Consider the following 22,536-nt stretch of genomic DNA (forward strand, 5'->3'; position numbering starts at 1 on the left):
CTAAAAATGTGGTTAGATTACTTACGTGCATACTTGCTAAATAGCCCCAGAACCAAACAATGGTTGAATTTAAAATTCGATTTACATTATTTAAAAATAATATTCAACAGGCTAAACGCCGATGTTACAGGATATTGCCTATGGGAACATGGTGAAACCCTACCAAAACCTCAATCAACCATCTTAGGCCAACTTTGACTATAAAGTGACACTAGTGTGTATGGAATTGTTTGAAGTGACATTGACAGTAGAGAAAAAGGTAGTCGATTGTAAAGTTAATTAACCAATAGGTCATGACCCACAACAAATGATAAAAATTTTAATATCTGAAAATGTCTAACATTTTAAATCTATTGGTTATTGAAAAGAACTTGTGATATACAAAATTAATTTAGAATATAAGATTATTTATATTGACTGTATACCATAACATTAGATTGATCAAATTGATAGAAAGAAAGTTGAGCTGCTGTCAATAATGATAAAAAGATAAAAATAGATGAAGGTGAGAGAAGAGAAAGAATCAGTATTAGTTGGAATGTTATTGTACAAAATGAATAAATTGGTAGGCAATTTAATCTAGTCTATATTGTATTGGTGGTTGTATATGTAAAAGGAAAATATTGTTATTTAAAAAATAAATGTAAATTTTTGTAAATAATGGATTTGAGTTAGGATACAGTCAAATAATTAAAAGTGTGTAATATGTGAATGAAAAAAAAAAAATTGTAATTATTATGAGATGTTTTATTTTTTAATTTTATTTCAAAAGTTTTGAGAGAATTCTTGTGACAAAGTGAGGGTATGTGAAGTTAGAGATAAAGAAAAGTATGATTATAGCTGTTAAGTCCAGTTGATACACGAATGAAATTAAAATGAAAATAATATTGAAAGTGTACTGAATAAAATAAAACCAAAGTAAGAAAAAGAATATTGATATAATTTAATTGTAATGATAATGGATCTGAATGTGAGAACTGAAATTAAGTGATGTGATGTTAGTTGGAGAGGTAAAAATTTTTTCTTGGAAAAGTCAAAGACAAAAAGTAGAGGGCTGTGGTGTAGGGTATAAAGACAAGAATTTTAAGGGAAAGAGAGGGATAAAGAAAAGATAAGGTGTGGAATTAAACTGAACGAAGTAATGAAATGGAAAAGAAGTAAAAAGATAGTAGGGTGAATTAATGAGGTGATGGTTAATAGGGTTCAGTAGTTAATAATGTTAGTCGGGTAAAGGAGTTTGAAACAGTGAAGGATAGAGGAAATTTTGAAAAAGAAGGTAGAGAAAGTTGAAAGAGAAAGAATAGGATAAAAAGAGGAAGTTGAAAAATAGGAATTATGAGAATAATTGGCGGTGAATGGGGACAAAGTTGCGGTTAAGGGATGTTTGTCTATTGACACAGTTGGGACTCTTCTTCATGTCCTTGCCAATCTCCAAATCTTCGTATAAGTCTAAACGGAGTGTATTGTTTTGTTGAATATTGTGTATCAACTGGACACCTTCAGGAATCTTAAGTTCATGTTTATTGACTTTTAAATGGTGTGAAAAGGCAGAAGTGGTATCTCTCTTGCTGTGTTCAGCAGATCGGGTAGAAAGGGATCTGTAAGTTCTGCCGATGTAGGTGGCATCACAATCTGAACAAGAGAGTCTGTATACCCCACTCCGGTTCATATAATGGATAGGATCTTTGGTATTAGTTAAACTTTTGCTGAGAGTGTTATTAACTTTGAAAGATATTTTTATGTTGTCACAAGAATTGGAAATGATATGTTTGACTCTTTCAGATAATTTGGAGTTATTGAATGGTAAGGAGGCATAGATGGGAGTAGTTGTGGATGATGTAGAGAAAGCGGATTGTTGTAGTAATTTGAGTTCTCTTTTTTGTTGAAGTTTAGTGATGATGTCTGGGTCATAACCATTGTTGACTGCAATCTGTTTGATAATATTCAACTCATTGTTGAATTCAGTTACGGATAAAGGAATAGAGTTTAATCTATGTATAAAACTGCGAAAAGCTGAGAGTTTATATGATAAAGGGTGATTAGAAGTAGAATGGATAACATGATCTGTCTGTGTTGGTTTACGGTAGATACCAAAGTTGAAGTGGTCATGTAGTCTGGTAATAGATAAATCCAGAAAGTTAATGGAGTTAGAAGATTCTAGTTCCATGGTAAAGGTGATATTAGGATGGATTTGATTAATTTTGTGAAGTAAGTTGTGAGCTGAATCAGAGTTACCAGAAATGAGGACTAAAATGTCATCAACATAACGGAACCAGTGTAAGATCTCTGGATTTTTTATGATATAGCTGGATTCTAAGTGATCCATAAAAACATCAGCTAAGAAAGGGGATAAGCAACTACCCATTGCTAAACCGTCAGGTTGTTGATAAAAGTTGTTATTAAAAACAAAGTAATCTTGAGATAGACAAATTTTGAGAATGTTTATAATAGACGAACTGGTGGTGGAAGTGACAGAATTATTTAAGATGTTAGCAATTTATTTACTTCAGTACCAAAAAATGAATCGATTAGTCTGGTTAATTCACTCTCTTAAATAATTCTGTCACTTCCACCACCACTTCGTCTATTATAAACATTCTCAAAATTTGTCTATCTCAAGATTACTTTGTTTTTAATAACAACTTTTATCAACAACCTGACGGTTTAGCAATGGGTAGTTGCTTATCCCCTTTCTTAGCTGATGTTTTTATGGATCACTTAGAATCCAACTATATCATAAAAAATCCAGAGATCTTACACTGGTTCCGTTATGTTGATGACATTTTAGTCCTCATTTCTGGTAACTCTGATTCAGCTCACAACTTACTTCACAAAATTAATCAAATCCATCCTAATATCACCTTTACCATGGAACTAGAATCTTCTAACTCCATTAACTTTCTGGATTTATCTATTACCAGACTGCATGACCACTTCAACTTTGGTATCTACCGTAAACCAACACAGACAGATCATGTTATCCATTCTACTTCTAATCACCCTTTATCATATAAACTCTCAGCTTTTCGCAGTTTTATACATAGATTAAACTCTATTCCTTTATCCGTAACTGAATTCAACAATGAGTTGAATATTATCAAACAGATTGCAGTCAACAATGGTTATGACCCAGACATCATCACTAAACTTCAACAAAAAAGAGAACTCAAATTACTACAACAATCCGCTTTCTCTACATCATCCACAACTACTCCCATCTATGCCTCCTTACCATTCAATAACTCCAAATTATCTGAAAGAGTCAAACATATCATTTCCAATTCTTGTGACAACATAAAAATATCTTTCAAAGTTAATAACACTCTCAGCAAAAGTTTAACTAATACCAAAGATCCTATCCATTATATGAACCGGAGTGGGGTATACAGACTCTCTTGTTCAGATTGTGATGCCACCTACATCGGCAGAACTTACAGATCCCTTTCTACCCGATCTGCTGAACACAGCAAGAGAGATACCACTTCTGCCTTTTCACACCATTTAAAAGTCAATAAACATGAACTTAAGATTCCTGAAGGTGTCCAGTTGATACACAATATTCAACAAAACAATACACTCCGTTTAGACTTATACGAAGATTTGGAGATTGGCAAGGACATGAAGAAGAGTCCCAACTGTGTCAATAGACAAACATCCCTTAACCGCAACTTTGTCCCCATTCACCGCCAATTATTCTCATAATTCCTATTTTTCAACTTCCTCTTTTTATCCTATTCTTTCTCTTTCAACTTTCTCTCCCTTCTTTTTCAAAATTTCCTCTATCCTTCACTGTTTCAAACTCCTTACCCGACTAACATTATTAACTACTGAACCCTATTAACCATCACCTCATTAATTCACCCTACTATCTTTTTACTTCTTTTCCATTTCATTACTTCGTTCAGTTTAATTCCACACCTTATCTTTTCTTTATCCCTCTCTTTCCCTTAAAATTCTTGTCTTTATACCCTACACCACAGCCCTCTACTTTTTGTCTTTGACTTTTCCAAGAAAAAATTTTTACCTCTCCAACTAACATCACATCACTTAATTTCAGTTCTCACATTCAGATCCATTATCATTACAATTAAATTATATCAATATTCTTTTTCTTACTTTGGTTTTATTTTATTCAGTACACTTTCAATATTATTTTCATTTTAATTTCATTCGTGTATCAACTGGACTTAACAGCTATAATCATACTTTTCTTTATCTCTAACTTCACATACCCTCACTTTGTCACAAGAATTCTCTCAAAACTTTTGAAATAAAATTAAAAAATAAAACATCTCATAATAATTACAATTTTTTTTTTTTTTCATTCACATATTACACACTTTTAATTATTTGACTGTATCCTAACTCAAATCCATTATTTACAAAAATTTACATTTATTTTTTAAATAACAATATTTTCCTTTTACATATACAACCACCAATACAATATAGACTAGATTAAATTGCCTACCAATTTATTCATTTTGTACAATAACATTCCAACTAATACTGATTCTTTCTCTTCTCTCACCTTCATCTATTTTTATCTTTTTATCATTATTGACAGCAGCTCAACTTTCTTTCTATCAATTTGATCAATCTAATGTTATGGTATACAGTCAATATAAATAATCTTATATTCTAAATTAATTTTGTATATCACAAGTTCTTTTCAATAACCAATAGATTTAAAATGTTAGACATTTTCAGATATTAAAATTTTTATCATTTGTTGTGGGTCATGACCTATTGGTTAATTAACTTTACAATCGACTACCTTTTTCTCTACTGTCAATGTCACTTCAAACAGTTCCATACACACTAGTGTCACTTTATAGTCAAAGTTGGCCTAAGATGGTTGATTGAGGTTTTGGTAGGGTTTCACCATGTTCCCATAGGCAATATCCTGTAACATCGGCGTTTAGCCTGTTGAATATTATTTTTAAATAATGTAAATCGAATTTTAAATTCAACCATTGTTTGGTTCTGGGGCTATTTAGCAAGTATGCACGTAAGTAATCTAACCACATTTTTAGCTTTTAAAAAAAAAATTTCAACCATCTTTCAATTATAATGGTGGGATTACTTATTTTATTGTAGATTCACTGATGATGGACCGATAGGTCTGAAAACGTTCTGAATTGGACATATTTTATTCAATCCATTGGGATTTTTAAGTTTTAATAAATATACCAATTTACATAGAAGTGGTTTTACTTCTTGTTAGAGTTTTTTAACTATATGGTATACAGCCAACCTAGGGAACTTCCCTTTTAGTAAATATAATATAATGTCAGACCAATCAAATACACTGCTCAAAATAATAAAATCTTACTAAGAGTCGTATCAGTTTTTTTAGAAACCAGCTGTACCTACCCATTTGATTTCAGATTTATTTATATCAATTTCTGCTCTTATTTTTGAAAATAGAGAGTTGGCGCAATGATAAGATTTGATCGTTAAGTTAAAACGAATCTATTGGTATAAATTTTATTGAATTTGAGTGACATTATATTTTCCATAAGATGTGTGCGATGTCCTTTCATAACCGATATTTTGAGGAAATTAGAGACATCATTTGTAGTTTCGATGTAGACGTAACTCAGGTGCTATGAAAAGTGTGTGAATGTTTTTAAAAAAACCCTTATTAAAAAGTAATTTGACACATATCCAAACCAATTTTGTAAGTATTGCTTAGCCAATTACTAAATTAGAAAAGCGAAACATTTCTTTAGACTAAAGTATTGAAATTATCAATTCATTAAATGAAATAATTAAACACCTTGGTGAAACCAACAAAGTGTATCAAAAATTCTGCACGGCGACGTTAAAGAAAAAATGAGGAATATCACAAAATAATTAAAAAAAATATTATTAAGATGGGGAAATTTGAAGATAATTTAATTTTATAGGTAGAACCCTCAAACAATATTTTAAGTTTGCTTCTTTAACATCATGTGAAGTAGAAAGAAGTTTTTCCGTGTATGCTAAAACAATTACAATCAGATATAGCTACGGCTGTTGTTCTGTAGAAAATTTAGAAAAACGTTTAATAATGTACATTTTTAATAATAATTGTAATAATAAATAATAAAGAATGATGATAAATATAAAGAATAAATGAATATAATGATGTAGGTTATAGAAATTTCAATAAATATTATTTATGACTTAAGCATAAAATAAACATTTTTTTATTTAGCTTAAATGCCTCGACAGTCCATTGGCATCAAATAAATAAATAAATACCTTCAAAAAAGGATTACCTGTTGTTTATTTATATGCATTAAATGCATAAAAGCATATTTAAGTGCATATTTCCCGAGCTCTAGTTATCAGTGTAATGTTGCTGTAATTGGTTATTTTTATTCACATGACCTCAAATATATAAATTTCATTGGATTTATAAGTAAGCAAAACATTTTCATAAAAACGAACCCGGTTCAACTCTATTTTTTTTTGTTATCTAGAACAATAATATCGTTTATTTTTTAGATCTACCGGAGATGCTTTGGACTTAACAATTGACACGGTCCTGGTAATACAAACAAACTCTAATGCGAATAATGATAAAACAACGTCTACTGGAAAACAAAAGATGATAAAAGGTTCATTGAAAAATACAAAGACAGACAAAACAAAAAGGAAAAAGTCAATTACTATAAAGTCTAAAGCTATAAAGAATCCTGGTGTCATTAAAAATACCGAAAAATATAAAAATCCATTTGACTATTCCGTCCACTTCAAGAATCCAAAAAATCAGCCATCTACAGTAAAAGAGCGGCAAAATACAAAAAAATTTGTATGGGACTGTCAAATTTGTTGTAAGGAACATGAGAGCAAAGAGAGTTTACTCGAACACTACGAAATTCATAAAACAATAGCGGAACAATTAGAAGATTGTAGTGAGGATGAAGGAGACAAAACACTGTTGGATCCAGAAGAAGAGAAAGTTAGCTGCGACCTTTGTCTAGCAACGTTTACAGATAAGTGGAAGTACCATTCTCACCTTCAACAGCAGCACAGATCAAAAGACAACTACTGCGACATCTGTAAGCGGAACTATGCGAATCAGTACAGCTTGAGCATCCACAATGCCACACACAGTTCTGACCCTAAAACATACGTTTGTGTCATTTGTAAAAGTTTTAGTACTCAAGTTACAGATTCCTTATTCTCTCACATTCGCTCAGAGCACGTAAAAGAAGAATTATACTGCAGTGAATGCGACACTCATTTTTTCTCGAAAGATTGGCTTGAAGATCACAAAATGTTTCATAAAATGTATAAACAGTTCGAACCGAAGGGTTGCAAGGTTTGCTCTCGCGAATTTACAACTACCAAGCAATTGCTCGTCCACATACAAGAAAGCCATAGCGACAACTCTCTCATTCCATTCAAAAAATATAAATGTACGACGTGTAATTTGACTTTACCTTATAAAAAAAATCTGGATCAACACATGGAACATATGCATTCCAGCGAGGAGAAAAAGTCTTTCCTTTGCACTGACTGTGGACATTCATTTGCTTCTATATCACGGTTAACTGATCATATGAAAATCCATAAAGAAGGACAGTATGTATGTTCCTTTTGCGACAAAAAATTTAAAAAGAAACCGTATTTGAACATGCATCTTCGAACTCACACAGGGGAAAGACCTCATAAGTGTCATTTATGCGATCAAACCTTCTCCCAAAGATCACCCCTCACTATCCATCTACGAAAACATGTCGGGGAACGTCCTTACCCCTGCAGAAAGTGCCAAAAAGGTTGGTTTACTAAAACTACTAGAGACTACCATGAAAAAACTTGTAAGAAGTAGTATTAGGTATAGGAATTTTAAATTTAATAAAATATTGTTGAATAAATGTGTTAATTAATGGTGGGACTTTATTTCTATCTTTAATAATTGTTAAGAAAAACGTTATTTGAATGGTAAATAATCATTCCGTTGTGAATCGAAACAAGAGTAGTATTCTAACTAGGTTCTAGCCTTATTGCGGTTTCCTCAGAGAGAGCATATTTGATTCTATCTGAACAACTAAAATTCAGGCCGCCAGCCTCGGTCCACAAACGAAAGATCATGATGACATGCATGCCATGGCGACATCATGTCTATTAAGCTAGAATAGCCATTTCATAAGGGAGCCATGAGACTTGCCACATATTTTTGAAGTTATACTTCTTTACCGGCGATAGAGGGTGATTTTTTTATATGTTAAAACCTATCAGCCCGGCGCATGCGCATTATAACTTTGTTCTGATTGGATGTTCAAATGACATGTCAAAAATTATCCGATATGGCAGCTGTGGTTTGGAGGTAAAGGTAAAGGTAAACAAATGTATAATATATTAGTTTTATTGTTGTGAGGACAGAAACAAAAAAGTTTATAATATTGTAGTGACTTTTAAATAGTTTTTAAAAGCAACAGGTACGTAATAATTGTTAATGTATCATGAGTATAAACCTACCTATTTGATCTGCCAAAATACATAGTATGTAATACTTTTATTTATATAATTTGATTACCATCAAAATTTCTATCAATATTCAATTAATATATTGTTTTTTTACTCTATGTTTTGTTGTATTTTTTCAATTCTAAATCATTTCAATTCAAAATCAAAATAATTTGATCAATTTTCAAAATATCAAAATATCACAAGTTTAATCCGTTTAGTTAGTCGATCTTCGTAAATAATGACACGTAGTGTCCGTGGCTAAGCGGAGAAGGCGAATGAATTCCAATACCAACCGCTCTTATCAGCGCTGGTTCGAGTCCCAATAGAAACTTTCTTTTTTGTTTTTTTTTAATACATTTTATGATTGTAAGTATATTTATTATATAATTGTATTTTCAGAAAATACGTATTTAGTTAAAAAAATTTTCGACAATTAATGTTCAGACATCATTTGTGGCTTGTTTAATGTGTTTGTGTGTGTTTTATTCTTTTATTATTTTAATTTTTGGCACTGTTCTAATAAAAATGTTTGAGAAGTAGTAAGTATAAATTAGTTTAATATTTAAACAAAATATAAATAAAAAGTATATTAATTTCGTTTAAATCATATAATAGAAGTATAACTTCTTACGTGCGTACAAAGTACACACACATTCTTTTTTTTGCTATTTTATTGCTAATTTATTACTCAAATTAAAAATGTATTGCTTCAACCACTTCAGAGAAACAGGTGGCTATTCCAGCTGAATACTAAGCTAGGATAGCCAACATTCATATTTTCGGAACGAAATTAGATAGAGGGTCGCTTCCGGCGGCATATTTTATTGCTAATTAATTGCTGAAAGATGGGTTATACAAGAATTTACAAACTCACCCCATTCAACCTCTACCGTTATTATCATTCCTCGGAATCCACACAAAAAGGAAATAACCAGTTTAAAAACCTAAAAACAAGTGGTATTTTTTTGCTAATTAATTACTATAGGTCTACGCCAAAAATGTGGCTACTGCGGTTGAATACTTAAGCTACAATACCCAACACTCCTATTTCAGGAACGAAAGCAGATAGAGGGTCGCTTTCGGCGGAATATTTTATTGCTAATTAATTGCTGAAAGATGGGGTATACAATAATTTAAAAACTCACCCCCAACAACTTCTACCGTTATCATCGTTCCACGGATTTCACAAAGAGTGAAAATAACCAGTTTAAAGACTTAAAACCAAGTGGGTATTTTTTGCTAATTAATTGCTGCAGGTCTACGCCAAAAATTAATTTTTTACTTCATCCCCTAACGAGCAACAATGGCTATTACGTTTTAATACTTAAGCTACAATACCCAACACTCCTATTTCAGGAAGGAATGCAGATAGAGGGTCGCTTCCGGCGACATATTTTATTGCTTATTAATTGCTGAAAGATGAGGTATAGCAGAATTTACAAACTCACCTCCTCCAACCCCTTAAGTTATTTTCGAACCAGTTTAAAGACCTAATACCACGTGGGTATTGTTTGCTAATTAATTGCTGCAGGTCTACGCCAAAAATGAATTTTTTGCTTCATACCCTAACGAGCAACAATGGCTACTACGTTTTAATGCTTAAGCTACAATACCCAAGACTCATATTTCAGGAAGGAAAATAGATAAAGGGTCGCTTCTACAGATATTTGATAATGGATATCGACAATTTAACATGGGCTCTTGAGGGACGGTATAAAAAACTCTATAAATCAATATTGAACTGTACAGATATTCTTAATGGGCATTTAAGAAAATTATCAACGAAATAGGTGGCTTTAGTATAAAACTGCAGTAGCCACTGTTGCTCGTTAGGGGGACGAAGCAAAAAATTCATTTTTGGCGTAGACCTGCAGAAATTAATTAGCAAAAAATGCACACTTGGTTTAAACCTTTAAACTGGTTATTTTCACATTTTGTGAAATCAAGGGGATCAAAATAACAGTAGGGGTTGGAGAGGGAGTGTTTGTAAATGCTTCTATACCCCACCTTTCAGTAATTAATTGGCAATAAAATATAGCCCCGGAAGCGACCCTTTATCTACTACGTTCCTGAAATATTAGTGTTGGGTATTGTAGCTTAAGTATTAAACCGCAGTAGCCATTGTTGCTCGTTAGGGGTGAAGCAAACAATTCATTTTTGGCGTAGACCTGGAGCAATTAATTAGCAAAAAATACCCACTTGCTTTTAGGTTTTTAAACTGGTTATTTTCACTTTTTGTAAAATCCAGCGAATGATGATAACGGTAGGGTTGGAGGGGGTGAGTTTGTAAATTGTTGTATACCCTATCTTTCAGCAATTAACTAGCAATAAAATATGCCGCTGGAAGCGACCCTCTATCTGCTTTCGTTCCTGAAATAGAAGTGTTGGGTATCGTAGCATAAGTATTAAACTGCAGTAGCCATTGTTTCTCGTTAGGGGATGAAGCAAAAAAATCGTTTTTGGCGTAGACCTGCAGCAATTAATTAGCAAAAAATACCCACTTGGTTTTAAGTCTTTAAACTGGTTATTTTCACTCTTTGTGAAATCCAGGGAACTGGGGAACGATGATAACGGTAGGGGTTGGAGGCGGTGAGTTTGTAAATTCTGGTATACCCCATTTTTCAGCAATTAATTAGAAATAAAATATGCCGCCGGAAGCGACCCTCTATCTGCTTCCTTTCCTGAAATAGGAGTGTTGGGTATTGTAGCTTAAGTATTAAACCGCAGTAGCCATTGTTGCTCGTTAGGGGATGAAGCTAAACATTCATTTTTGGCTTAGACCTGTAGCAATTAATAAGCAAAAAAATACCCACTTGGTTTTAGGTCTTTAAACTGGTTATTTTCACTTTTTGTGGATTCCGGTCAATGATGATAACGGTAGGGGTTGAAGGGGGTGAGTTTGTAAATTCTTGTATACCCAATCTTTCAGCAATTAATTAGCAATAAAATGTGCCGCCGGAAGCTACCCTCTATCTACTTTCGTTCCGGATATGTGAATGTTGGCTATTCTACCTTAATATTAAGCTGGAATAGCCACCTGTTTCTCTGAAGGGGATGAAGCAATAAATTTTTAATTTGCTTAATACATTAGCAATAAAATAGCAAAAAAATATGGGGTAAGTCTCATGGCTCCCTTATGAAATGGCTATTCTAGCTTAATAGACATGGCGGCATCTGCTAAATACGAACGAAAGTTTTACTTTTAACATTAACAATGTTCTTATTAAAAATAAAAATGTATACCATTTTTATTCAGTTGCAATGCGAATGCAAAACAATCTTATTTTTCACTTAGAATACAGAGCGCAGTCCAGCACTCTGAATCGACGATTTTCGACTCTTATTGGAGTCTCATGGGAGAGACGTAGGCCTGCTGCTCCATACTCAACGAGACCAACAACGAGAGTTCATCCCCACACCGCAACTGACGTAAATGGATTAGGTGACTAGCGTCATCTGGCAATTGAAAGGTAAAATTTCAATCCTAATAGCGACATTAATAATATTGAAAAATATTACTAAAAGATTTTTAAATTGAAAACTTATTGGTCCATTTCCCTGGTGACACCTCCAAGGCTTTTACAATATGCAAGCCAAATGGATGCTGCAGTGAAGACAAAAGGGAAGGAATTCTACACTATGCAATTCACAACCCCCGGCTGCAGCTTGGTAAAGTTCTAACGGAAAATGGACCTAGTTACTCTATAGGAGTGATAATAATATAAAAATAAAAATGTATACCATTTTTATTCAGTTGCAATGCGCAGGCAAAACAATCGTATTTTTCACTTAGAATACGGAGTGCAGTCAAGCACTCTGAGTCGACGATTTTCGACTCTTATTGGAGTCTCATCGGAGAGACGTAGACCTGCTGCTCCATACTCTAAGTGGTATATATATATATATATCAATCAAATGAAATAGAGAATGTGGAGAAATCCCCTTACGAATAATTCACACATCCACCATTTTGGGTTGGGAAAATTTTTTGAATAGAATTAAAAATCCAAACACTAGTTCTTAGAAATGTGTTTCGCCCTCTTCAACCTCTCTGGGCTCATCGGTAAGGATGAGAGGTTGAATATCCTTAGTTTGGACATGAATGTATGGGTTTTTCGTATTAAATACCACATTTAAAATTGAAGAAACATAATCAATAATATCAGAAAAGCTTCATCAAACTTAAATAGAATTGTTGCTAATAAATCATAATAGTTAAATGTTAATAAAAACTTTCAATTGGAAACCAAAAGGAAATAAGATTCCCATGTGTAAATGTTATGTTTAAGAATAATAAGATATAGCAAATATTAAGCAGTGATTGCCATTTAAATAAAATAAACAATATTTTGATTACAATTGTAACCCATATGTGTTATTATTTTACTCTTTTCTTTCCTATCCCGATTAGGAACCATTAAGAAATACTTAGAAGCCACGTAAGTAAGTAATTAATTTTATAAAAAGCCCTGAGATTGAAAACATATTGATATGTGATCTGGTAAATTAATTAGATTATTATTAATGCATTGATTAAATTAAATGACATATAAAAATATTATCTCATATCAATAATCAAGATCACATCAATATATATATATATATATATATATATATATATATATATATATATTCGGTTTTATAACGTCTTACGACGTTGTCCGACTCCCAAACGCCACTGTATTCTGTCCTGAGTTAGGTCTTCATTTAGATTTCGAGCGCTAATCGCTTTCCTAACTCCCAGATTCCAGCTCTGTGGTGGTCGTCCTCGTTTTTTCTTCTCTGGGGGTTGCCACATCATAGTTTTTTTAGGCAATCTTTCGTCCCCCATTCGGCTCACATGGCCATACCATATGAGCTGTTTTCTTTCAATATCCTCAACTATAGTGCCCTCTACACCCATTTGTTGTTTTATTACTTCATTCCTTATTCTTTCGGCTCTTGATATTCTCATCGATCTTCTGATGGCATCCATTTCCGTGGCTTCGACCTTTTTCTTATATTTCTCGGTTATTCTCTAATATAGTAATAATAATGTTAATATAATAATGTATATGTTACAGTTCAAGTTGATTATTAGTCCTGTCGCCAGGGGGGGTACAACGGCCTCGTTAATTCAGATGGACTTACTCAAGTTTTTTTTATGTATTTTGACCCGAAGAACACGAATTTTTTGGGTAACAGTTGATCCGGATGTCGATAAGATTGTTATAGACCAAGAACTTGAGGAATCAAATAACAGCGATTTTTGGCAAAACAAAACAATATTTTGTATTTTTTGGGCCATTTTAAGTAAAAAATATTTCTACAAGTTTTTTCGTAGGATGCACAGTTTTCGAGATAAACGCGGTTGAACTTTAAAAAAATCGAAAAATTGCAATTTTTGAACCCGAATAACTTTTGATTAAAAAATAAAATAGCAAGTCTGCTTACCGCATTTGAAAGTTTAAGTCAAATTATATCGGTTTTGATTATTTGCATTGGTAAAAATTTATTTTTTTATTGTTTAATAAAGCTATAAACACGTAGGGTTTCCCGTGCTTTTACATGCGTTTTAACGCATGTAACATAGAAATAGTCTTGATTGCACTAGTACCTATTCTACCTACTCGTTCGATTTTAAATGAGAAATCATAGAAACATCACTCACGCACTAGTTGTTTGTAGCTTTGTTTAACAATAACACAATAAATTTTTAGCAATGCAAATAATCAAAACCGACATAATTTGACTTGAACTTTCAAAGGCGCTAAGCAGAATTGCTATTTTATTTTTTAATCAAAAGTTATTCGGGTTTAAAAATTGCAGTTTTTCGATTTTTTGAAAGTTCAACCGCGTTTATCTCGAAAACTGTGCATCCTACTAAAAAACTTGTAGAAATATTTTTTGCTTAAAATGACCCAAAAAATACAAAATATTGTTTTGTTTTGCCAAAAATCGCTGTTATTTGATTCCTCAAGTTCTTGGTCTATAACAATCTTATCGACATCCGGATCAACTGTTACCCAAAAAATTCGTGTTCTACGGGTCAAAATACATAAAAAAAACTTGGGTAAGTCCATCTGAATTAACGAGGCCGTTGTACCCCCCCTGGCGACAGGACTATATCCAGTTGGAGTTGACTCCAACTAGTTTTATAATCCAACTAGTTGGAGTCGACTCTAACGGCTGGTTTCAGTAAAAGTTGATTATAAATATAAAATGAAGATTTATATTCAACATTTACTAGTAAAAGTAGACTCCAACTAGGAAAAGTATACTCTTCCCAATGCCATTTAGTAAAAGTTGATTCTGATTCACACAACAGCCTATTCTAGAAATTAAATGTTACTGAATATGTTCAAATTAGTCTAGACTGTATCGTCGCCCCCGTTAGGTAAATTACTCCGATTCGAATTTTTTGCACAAACTTACTCAAAAAAAGGTCCTTATAACAAATCTACTGGGTGCCAGGCAGTACATTGATCGATAAATTGTTTAAACAATTTTTTTAGACAAATTCACAAAAATAATTTTTTCACTTCGAACAATTTTTTTTTTAGATCATTTGGGTTAGTCTGAGCAAAAAAAGGTATTTTGTGATTTTTCTCTAAAATTGATTGTTGTCGAGTTATACGCGATTTAAAATTTGAAAAATGCGAAAATAACTATTTTCAAGGCTTAATAACTCGGTTAAAATCCATTATTTTATTATGAAAGTCAGAGAGTGACCTATATAACGATAATTCCTCTATAACGATCAAAATACTAAACATTGTTTGGTTCGTCATAAGGACAATGTATTAATTCTTTCTCTATACCGATATCGTTCTCTCTTTATAACGATAACTTTTCAATATTCGATGACATCACTTTTCAAGAAACAACTGATAACCATTTGCGTTTGGCAATAACTAAGATAACTAAACCGTGAGAATTTTACCAATTAAAGATAACACTTAATTGAAACACAGGGAATAACTGAAAAAGCTCTTGCGTAGGTGTAACTTGATACAAAGTGATTAGTGAGTGATTCATTTTGTGGCTCTAATTTAGCAAAAATTTGGTGGTTCAAATTTCAATCCGATATGCAGAAAGTTGAGTATTACACGCTTTTATCGTTCGGGCGGTGTGCCTTAACTGTTTTCACACAGATGTTGTCCTCTATTGACTATTGACGACTTCTAAGTTTCAATTTCGGTTGTATCTCGGTCTGTGAACAGTCAAGATGTTTTCGAAAAAGCGTAGAGTACTCTCGGTTAAAGAAAAGTTATCGATAACTCGGGCAATAGAGAAAATTAACACAAGTTATTTAGTACAGTATGATTACTATTACAATAACGATTTTTTTCTCTCTCTCTCTGTATAACGATCTCTCCTTATAACGATGAAAATTCTCGGTCCCTTGCATATCGTTATAGAGAGAGAGAGGACTGTATTTTATTACTAAGCTTTATCTTTAATTATTAACAATGAGCGCTAAGTGCGTATTAGGCGGCCGTCAATGGTGAGTGCTAAAGAGATGCACCATTCCGGCCGTCCAATGGTGTATCTCACTAGCACTCACATTGACGGCCGCCTCAATACACGCTTAGCGCTCATTGTTGATAATTAAAAATAATATCTTATTAATGAAATAATGACAAAAATTTTTTCAGGATCTTATAGAGGTAGCTTTAATTTTTGATTTTTTTAGTTTCTGACTTTCATAATATATAATATCGTATGGCATTTTTGCCTTTCGGGCAGTTCCGGCGCCAATTATATCTTTAACCCTGTTTCAAGTAACTAGTGTCGATGTACACTAGCCCAGGGGGACCGACGGCTTAACGTGCTCTCCGAGGCACGGTGAGACGGCTCGTGTCATTATTGGAAATGAAAATGGTTTGTCTTTGGCAGGACCGCAAATAATGATATGTACCACCAGTGGTACATGTACCACAGATTGAGAACCGCTGACTTTACATAATATGAAATAGAGTAGATCAAAATTATTTTTGTGAATTTGGTTAACAAAAATTGGTTAAACAATTTTTCGACTGCGGTACCGCGTGACACCCTGTGTATTTGTTATAAGGATTGTTATACGGATGTATTTCTTTGAGTAAGTTTGTGCAAAATATAGAATCAGAATAATTTACCTAACGGGGGCGACGTTACAGGCTATACTAACAAGTAGATGAAACGGTCAAAACAAAGAAACGCACACTCATCAAAAATGCACTTGAGATTCTCGTATAATCAACATTTACTGAATCGATCCAGGAAGAGTCAACTCCAACTAGTAAAAGTTGATTTAAATTTTTAAAATCAACTTTTACTGCTCGTTTCAGTTGGAGTCGACTCCAACTAGTTGGAGTAAACTCTAACTGAGAATCAACTTGAACTGTAACATATATACATATAGCGACATTAATATAGTAATATAGTAATGCTCTTATTATATAATCAAATAATTAGAAATAAGACATTTATTTATTTACAGGTGCTGGCTTTATGTAATAAAGCGAAATAAGTTAAAAGCAAATTTATCAATTAATTGAAGTGTGTGTATGCAAGTTAGATATTTGTACGGTACCTTTATGTTGCGTAGTTCGTCTTCTTCTCCCTAGTACTAGACTGGGTTGCTGTTTTATGGCACTTTGGGTTTAAAAACTACATAAAACTGTGTTCTTTCACTTATGGTAGCTTATACATATCTGAAGAATGCATGTATCTGCTTGGCTTGCCCAAGCTCTCTTAAGTGGGCTTGAGCTTGGGGATAGTGCCTACAGAACCGTATTGGTAAGTAATTAAAACATGCACACGCAAGCTTAAACTAAATAAAAAATTAATAATACTGTAGACTCCCTCTATAACGAGAACTGAAATGGCGCACTAATTACCTGGTTATAAGCAGATCTCGTTATATCAGACAACAATAATAGTGTGCATACATATGAATATATAGTTTTGGAGTTTTGGCCATTCGGAGCCATATAATATGCTAAATATTGTTTCCTCAACAATAAGGCTTCGCAATCATAAATTGTAAATTTCCTACAATATTCAGTATCGGACGATAGATAAACAGAACAGAAAGAAATTTATTATAGGTGGTGGATTTTATTACACCACTGGCCTAGATAAACACACAGATGTTGGGGATTTCTATATACAGGCAGTTGGGGTATTTATTTATAGCCATTACTACGCTAAAAACAGGTAAAGAAACATATTCTTCGATTTCATTTTTCCTCGTTATAACCAAATATACCTCATTATAGAGGTGTTACAGTTCAATAGGAATTTAATGGGACATCTAGTGTATCTCGTTATAAGCGAAACCTCGTAATAACCGTGTTCGTTATAGAAAGAGTCTACTATAATAACGACTTATGATATTAATTACTAGTTAAATATAAGGAAAATTATATGTGAAGGGACGGAACAAACAATATTGAACGACTATCGTATAGCATCAATCAAAACACCTTAGCGTCCAAAAAAAAATATCAGACACCCCCTGGACAGTTTCTTTACCAACAGTAGACCTCTCCTTACATAATTCTAACAAACATTCACACACCTCTGCTGAGATCAGGCTTCAATATCATACAAATTTACTCAAATACTCTTCTTACAAACTTTTCTTTACCGATGCCTCCAAAAGTTTCAACGGAATAGCTGCTACTACTGTATCAGCAAACGTAATTTCCGCCACTAGATTATCTGATGGCTGCAGTATTTATACCGCAGAACTTTAAGGAATACTTGACGCACTAAATCATTGTAAAAATACAAATGAAAATCAAATACTAATATTATCAGATTCACTAAGTTCTTTATATATATAAGTAGTGGGGTTCCTACGGTCTCCTCCGCATCCCACATTTCGCCCGCCATCGTTTTCTATCCACCCATTCGTTTTCGTCAATAGCTCATATCTGCCATAGACTGTTCTATGCCTTTCTTCCATGTGTCTGTAGGCCTTTCTCTTCTTCTTCTATTTATGGGTGTGTAATTTAATGCTCTTTTTGGCCATCTTTCCTCTGACATCCTCATAACATGACCATACCATAGCAATTTCTTTGTTTCTATATGGTCAACCGTGGAATATAAACTATTTGTCCGTCGTCTTATTTCCTCATTTGGTACATGTTCTAATCTAGATACTCTGCATGCTCTACGTAAGTAATCCATTTCCGCTACTTCTATATTTTTTCTTTCCTTTCCTGTGAGTTGCCAACACTCTGCTCCATAAGTTATAATAGGTTCTACAATTGTTCTGTAGATTGTTAACTTTGTGTTCAGCTTCACCTTGTTAGACCATAGACTATGGTCACTAAGTTCTTTACAGGCCATTAAACATGTTTATCCTACCCACATCAATATATTTCTAATTAAAGACGCGTTGCATCAGCTCCAATTTTCTGGGAAAACCATCTCATTTATGTGGGTCCCATCCCATGTAGGAATAACTGGTAATGAGTTAGCAGACAAAACAGCGTTCGAAGCGATAAACAATGTGAACATTCCGACTACAGCAGGCATACCAATCTCTGACACTAAACCTTTATTCAAGACTCATGTAAACAAAATCTGGCAAGAAATATGGGATCAAACAAACACAAATCTGAAAACCATTAAACCAGACGTATCTTCAAAAAATGTTCATATGCCACCAAAAAGAAAAGACCAGGTAATTATCAGCAGACTCCGGCTTGGACACACACGACTTACCCACTGCTACGTAATCTCCAAGGAACCCCCACCAATGTGCCAAAGATGCCAAACACCTCTCACAGTTAACCATATAATAATAGAATGTCCAGAGTACACTTCAGCGAAAACGATATTCAAGATACCCAACAGCCTGAAAGAAGCACTGGTCACAAAATTCAATGAAGTTCTATCTTTTGTCAATCATTGTAAACTGTGTAACAAATTATGATTCATTTTTTTTCTTTGTAAACTCTAAATAATTTCCATATTTTTGTCATTAATATATTCTAAAAATGTATATTTTGCTCTATCTATTTTGTATTATAAATGTACCGCTAATAACCCGAGTGGTTGATGCGGATAAATAAAAATAAAAAAAGATATTGAAAATAAAACTTTATTAGAACCAATTTTGTGGTTACACCAATCATGGCTTCTAAAATTTGCAAGCCAACGAATTGCCGAAGCTAAGAAGGCCGAGGGGATCTATCGGGTTGCATCTCACTACCTGCATGTTTGCACGGTAAAATTCCACAGAATAGGAGTAGAACTAATAAAAATAATAAATAATCATTTTGTTGTGAACCGAAACAAGAGTCTTACTTTAGTAAGAGGACTAGTCAAAAAGGACTAGTTTCTACCCTTATTGGGGTTTCCTCGGAGAGCGCATATTTGGTTCTCTCTGAACAACTAAAATTCAGGCTGCCAGCCTTAGCTCACAAACGAAGGAACATGATGACATGGATGCCATGAGGGCATCTACTAAATGCGAACGAAAGTTTTACTTTCAACATTAACAATATTGAAAGTAAAGCTTTATTATTTTAACTATTTATAATGGGAAATAAGCCACAATATTATTAAAAAATGATTTTTATTAACGTTTCGACGCCCAAATCGGGTGCCGTTGTCAAAATACAAAATACTATTAACATAAACAAAATGTTGTTGCTTAGTAAAAAAATTCTTCTAATAATTTATTTAATTTGACTCATTTATATCGGCAATTCAGATACATAATATGATATATTTTAAAGTAGAAGACTTTAAAATGATATTGCCAATATTTATGAGTTGCGTTCCTGGGACGACTTTACTGAAAGATAGTTCATTCGATTACATGAAATCAACCCCAACTCAAGAATATCCGTCACAAAAAAATCATAGCATGTGATCTGTCTTTAAAAAGACAACCACATGCAACGGTGACATTAAAATTCTCGCGTTAGAGATCTCATAGTAAATCACGAGGGAAAACCAGGAAAAACCTCGCGATACTATCCCGACATCTAACTATCTTTCAGTAAAGTCGTCCCAGGGACCCAACTCATAAATATTGGCAATATCATTTTAAAGTCTTCTACTTTAAAATACAGGGTTGCAAAAAAACATGTTTTTTTAATTTTAAACAAAACAAACGTTTTTTTTTTGTTTTAAACGTTTTTTTTTTGTTTTAAACATGTTTTTTTTGTTTTTATATTGCATGTTTTAAACAAATAAAACTTGTTTAAAACACATGTTTTTTTTTGTTTTAAACGTTTTTTTTGCTTTAAAAATGTTTTTGTTTTAAATTTTATATTTTGAACAAATAAAACTTAGAAGAAAACATTGTTTAAATCATATTTTCTTAAACATAGTATTAATTGAAAACGCATTACAAGTTGGCTACTGCAATAACGTCTATTGTCAGTTATTTAGTTATTTTGTAGTAATTATGGTGGTGCTTAGTGTTTTTTTAAGCATGCAAATGATTTGGTGGCCCCAGCTCATTTTTTGGCAAATTTGCTTAATCATCGCTTTATTGAAAATAAACTTATCATCCATCCATTATAAATTATCATCCAGAAGCATTTTAGATTATTGTTATTACCAGGCAAAGTGTGTACCCTTTAAACCATATGTTTTCTAAACATCTATGGTCTGCTTTTAAACCAAGAGGAGTAATTCAAATTTACCGCGTCGTAATGCTGTTTGTAATTGGCAAGTTTACTCCACTGTGATGAAATTTTAAAACTATTGACATTTATGAAATTTTGACACTTCTGGCATTTCATAGGTTAATTAAGTTATATCGGCGATTTTTGGTGTTTTCTGCATTATTCCTTTAATTTTTATATTTTTAGTCTACTTTTATATAAAAACAGTTGTTTTTAGAACTTTGTAGCGACATATTAGTATAATATAATATGTATGGATTACCGTCGAAGGCCGATATGAACAACCAAAAAAGAATATGTATTTGGTGATTTTTCTAGTGACTGTCTTGGGTGTGAATCTGTCTTTTTAGTTTACTCCTCTTGGTTTAAAAACAAACCATAATTGAGAATGTAAAAAATATATATAGGTACTACAGCATTGAAACTTGCTCAACAGCTTCACACAGCTATTGCATCGTCAGCCAACATAGAAAGACTCTTCTCATCATACGGTTTACCATTCCAAACTATGTAATCGGCTAGGCAATGTCAAAATTGCTAAGTTGGTTTCAATTTTTAAACAGCTTAATTCCATCAGTGATGACGTGACTAATTTAAATTACAAGATTACTATGAGTTTGAAACAGTTTTGAAATATTGATTAACTCTTGTATACAAAATGTTTTAAGTTTTCCAATTTTTTTTTGTGTTCCGATTATTAATAAATAAATAATATGTATGTTAAAAAGTTTATAATGTATTTGAGAATTTTTTTGATGTTATATTAATAAAGAAAATGAAAAAAGCACTTGTTTAATTTAAGATTTTTAAACATGTTTTAAACATAAGCAAATGTTTAAAACATGTTTAAAACAGTTGATTAAAACAAAATGTTTAAAACGAAACAACCCTGTTAAAATATATCATATTATGTATCTGAATTGCCGATATAAATGAGTCAAATTAAATAAATTATTAGAAGAATTTTTTTACTAAGCAACAACATTTTGTTTATGTTAGTAGTATTTTGTATTTTGACAACGACACCCGATTTGGGCGTCGAAACGTTAATAAAAATCATTTTTTAATAATATTGTGGCTTATTTCCCATTATAAATAGTTAAAATTGTAAAAATGCCACAAGAAAATAGCTTCAGAACAACATAAAGCTTTATTAGAACTAATCTTCTGGTTACACCATTCGTGGCTTCTAAAATTTGCAAGCCAACGAAATTTTAGAAGCCACGAATGGTATAACCAGACGATTAGTTCTAATGAAGCTTTAGTTTCAATATTGTTAATGTTCAAAGTAAAACTTTCGCTCGTATCCATGTCATCCTGATCTTTCGTTTGTGAGCTGAGGCTGGCAGCCTGAATTTTAGTTGTTCAGAGAGAATCTAATATGCGCTCTCTGAGGAAACCCCAATAAGGGTAGAAACTAGTGCCGGCCTTCTTAGCTCCGGCAATTCGT

At 32.7% G+C, this 22,536-nt stretch overlaps 1 protein-coding gene across 1 annotated transcript in view; it reads left to right on the forward strand.

Annotated features, from left to right (window-relative positions):
- Window positions 1-7,825, forward strand: part of LOC114325029 (zinc finger protein 91-like) — a 28,370-nt gene extending 20,545 nt beyond the window's left edge. The window contains exon 3 of the mRNA XM_028272953.2: window positions 6,496-7,825. Within this exon, the coding sequence (XP_028128754.2) occupies window positions 6,496-7,825 (1,330 nt within the window). The remainder of the gene's footprint in view (window positions 1-6,495) is intronic.
- Window positions 7,826-22,536: the final 14,711 nt, after the last annotated feature.

This window comes from Diabrotica virgifera, chromosome 9 (assembly GCF_917563875.1).
Source record: "Diabrotica virgifera virgifera chromosome 9, PGI_DIABVI_V3a".
NCBI lineage: Eukaryota > Metazoa > Arthropoda > Insecta > Coleoptera > Chrysomelidae > Diabrotica > Diabrotica virgifera.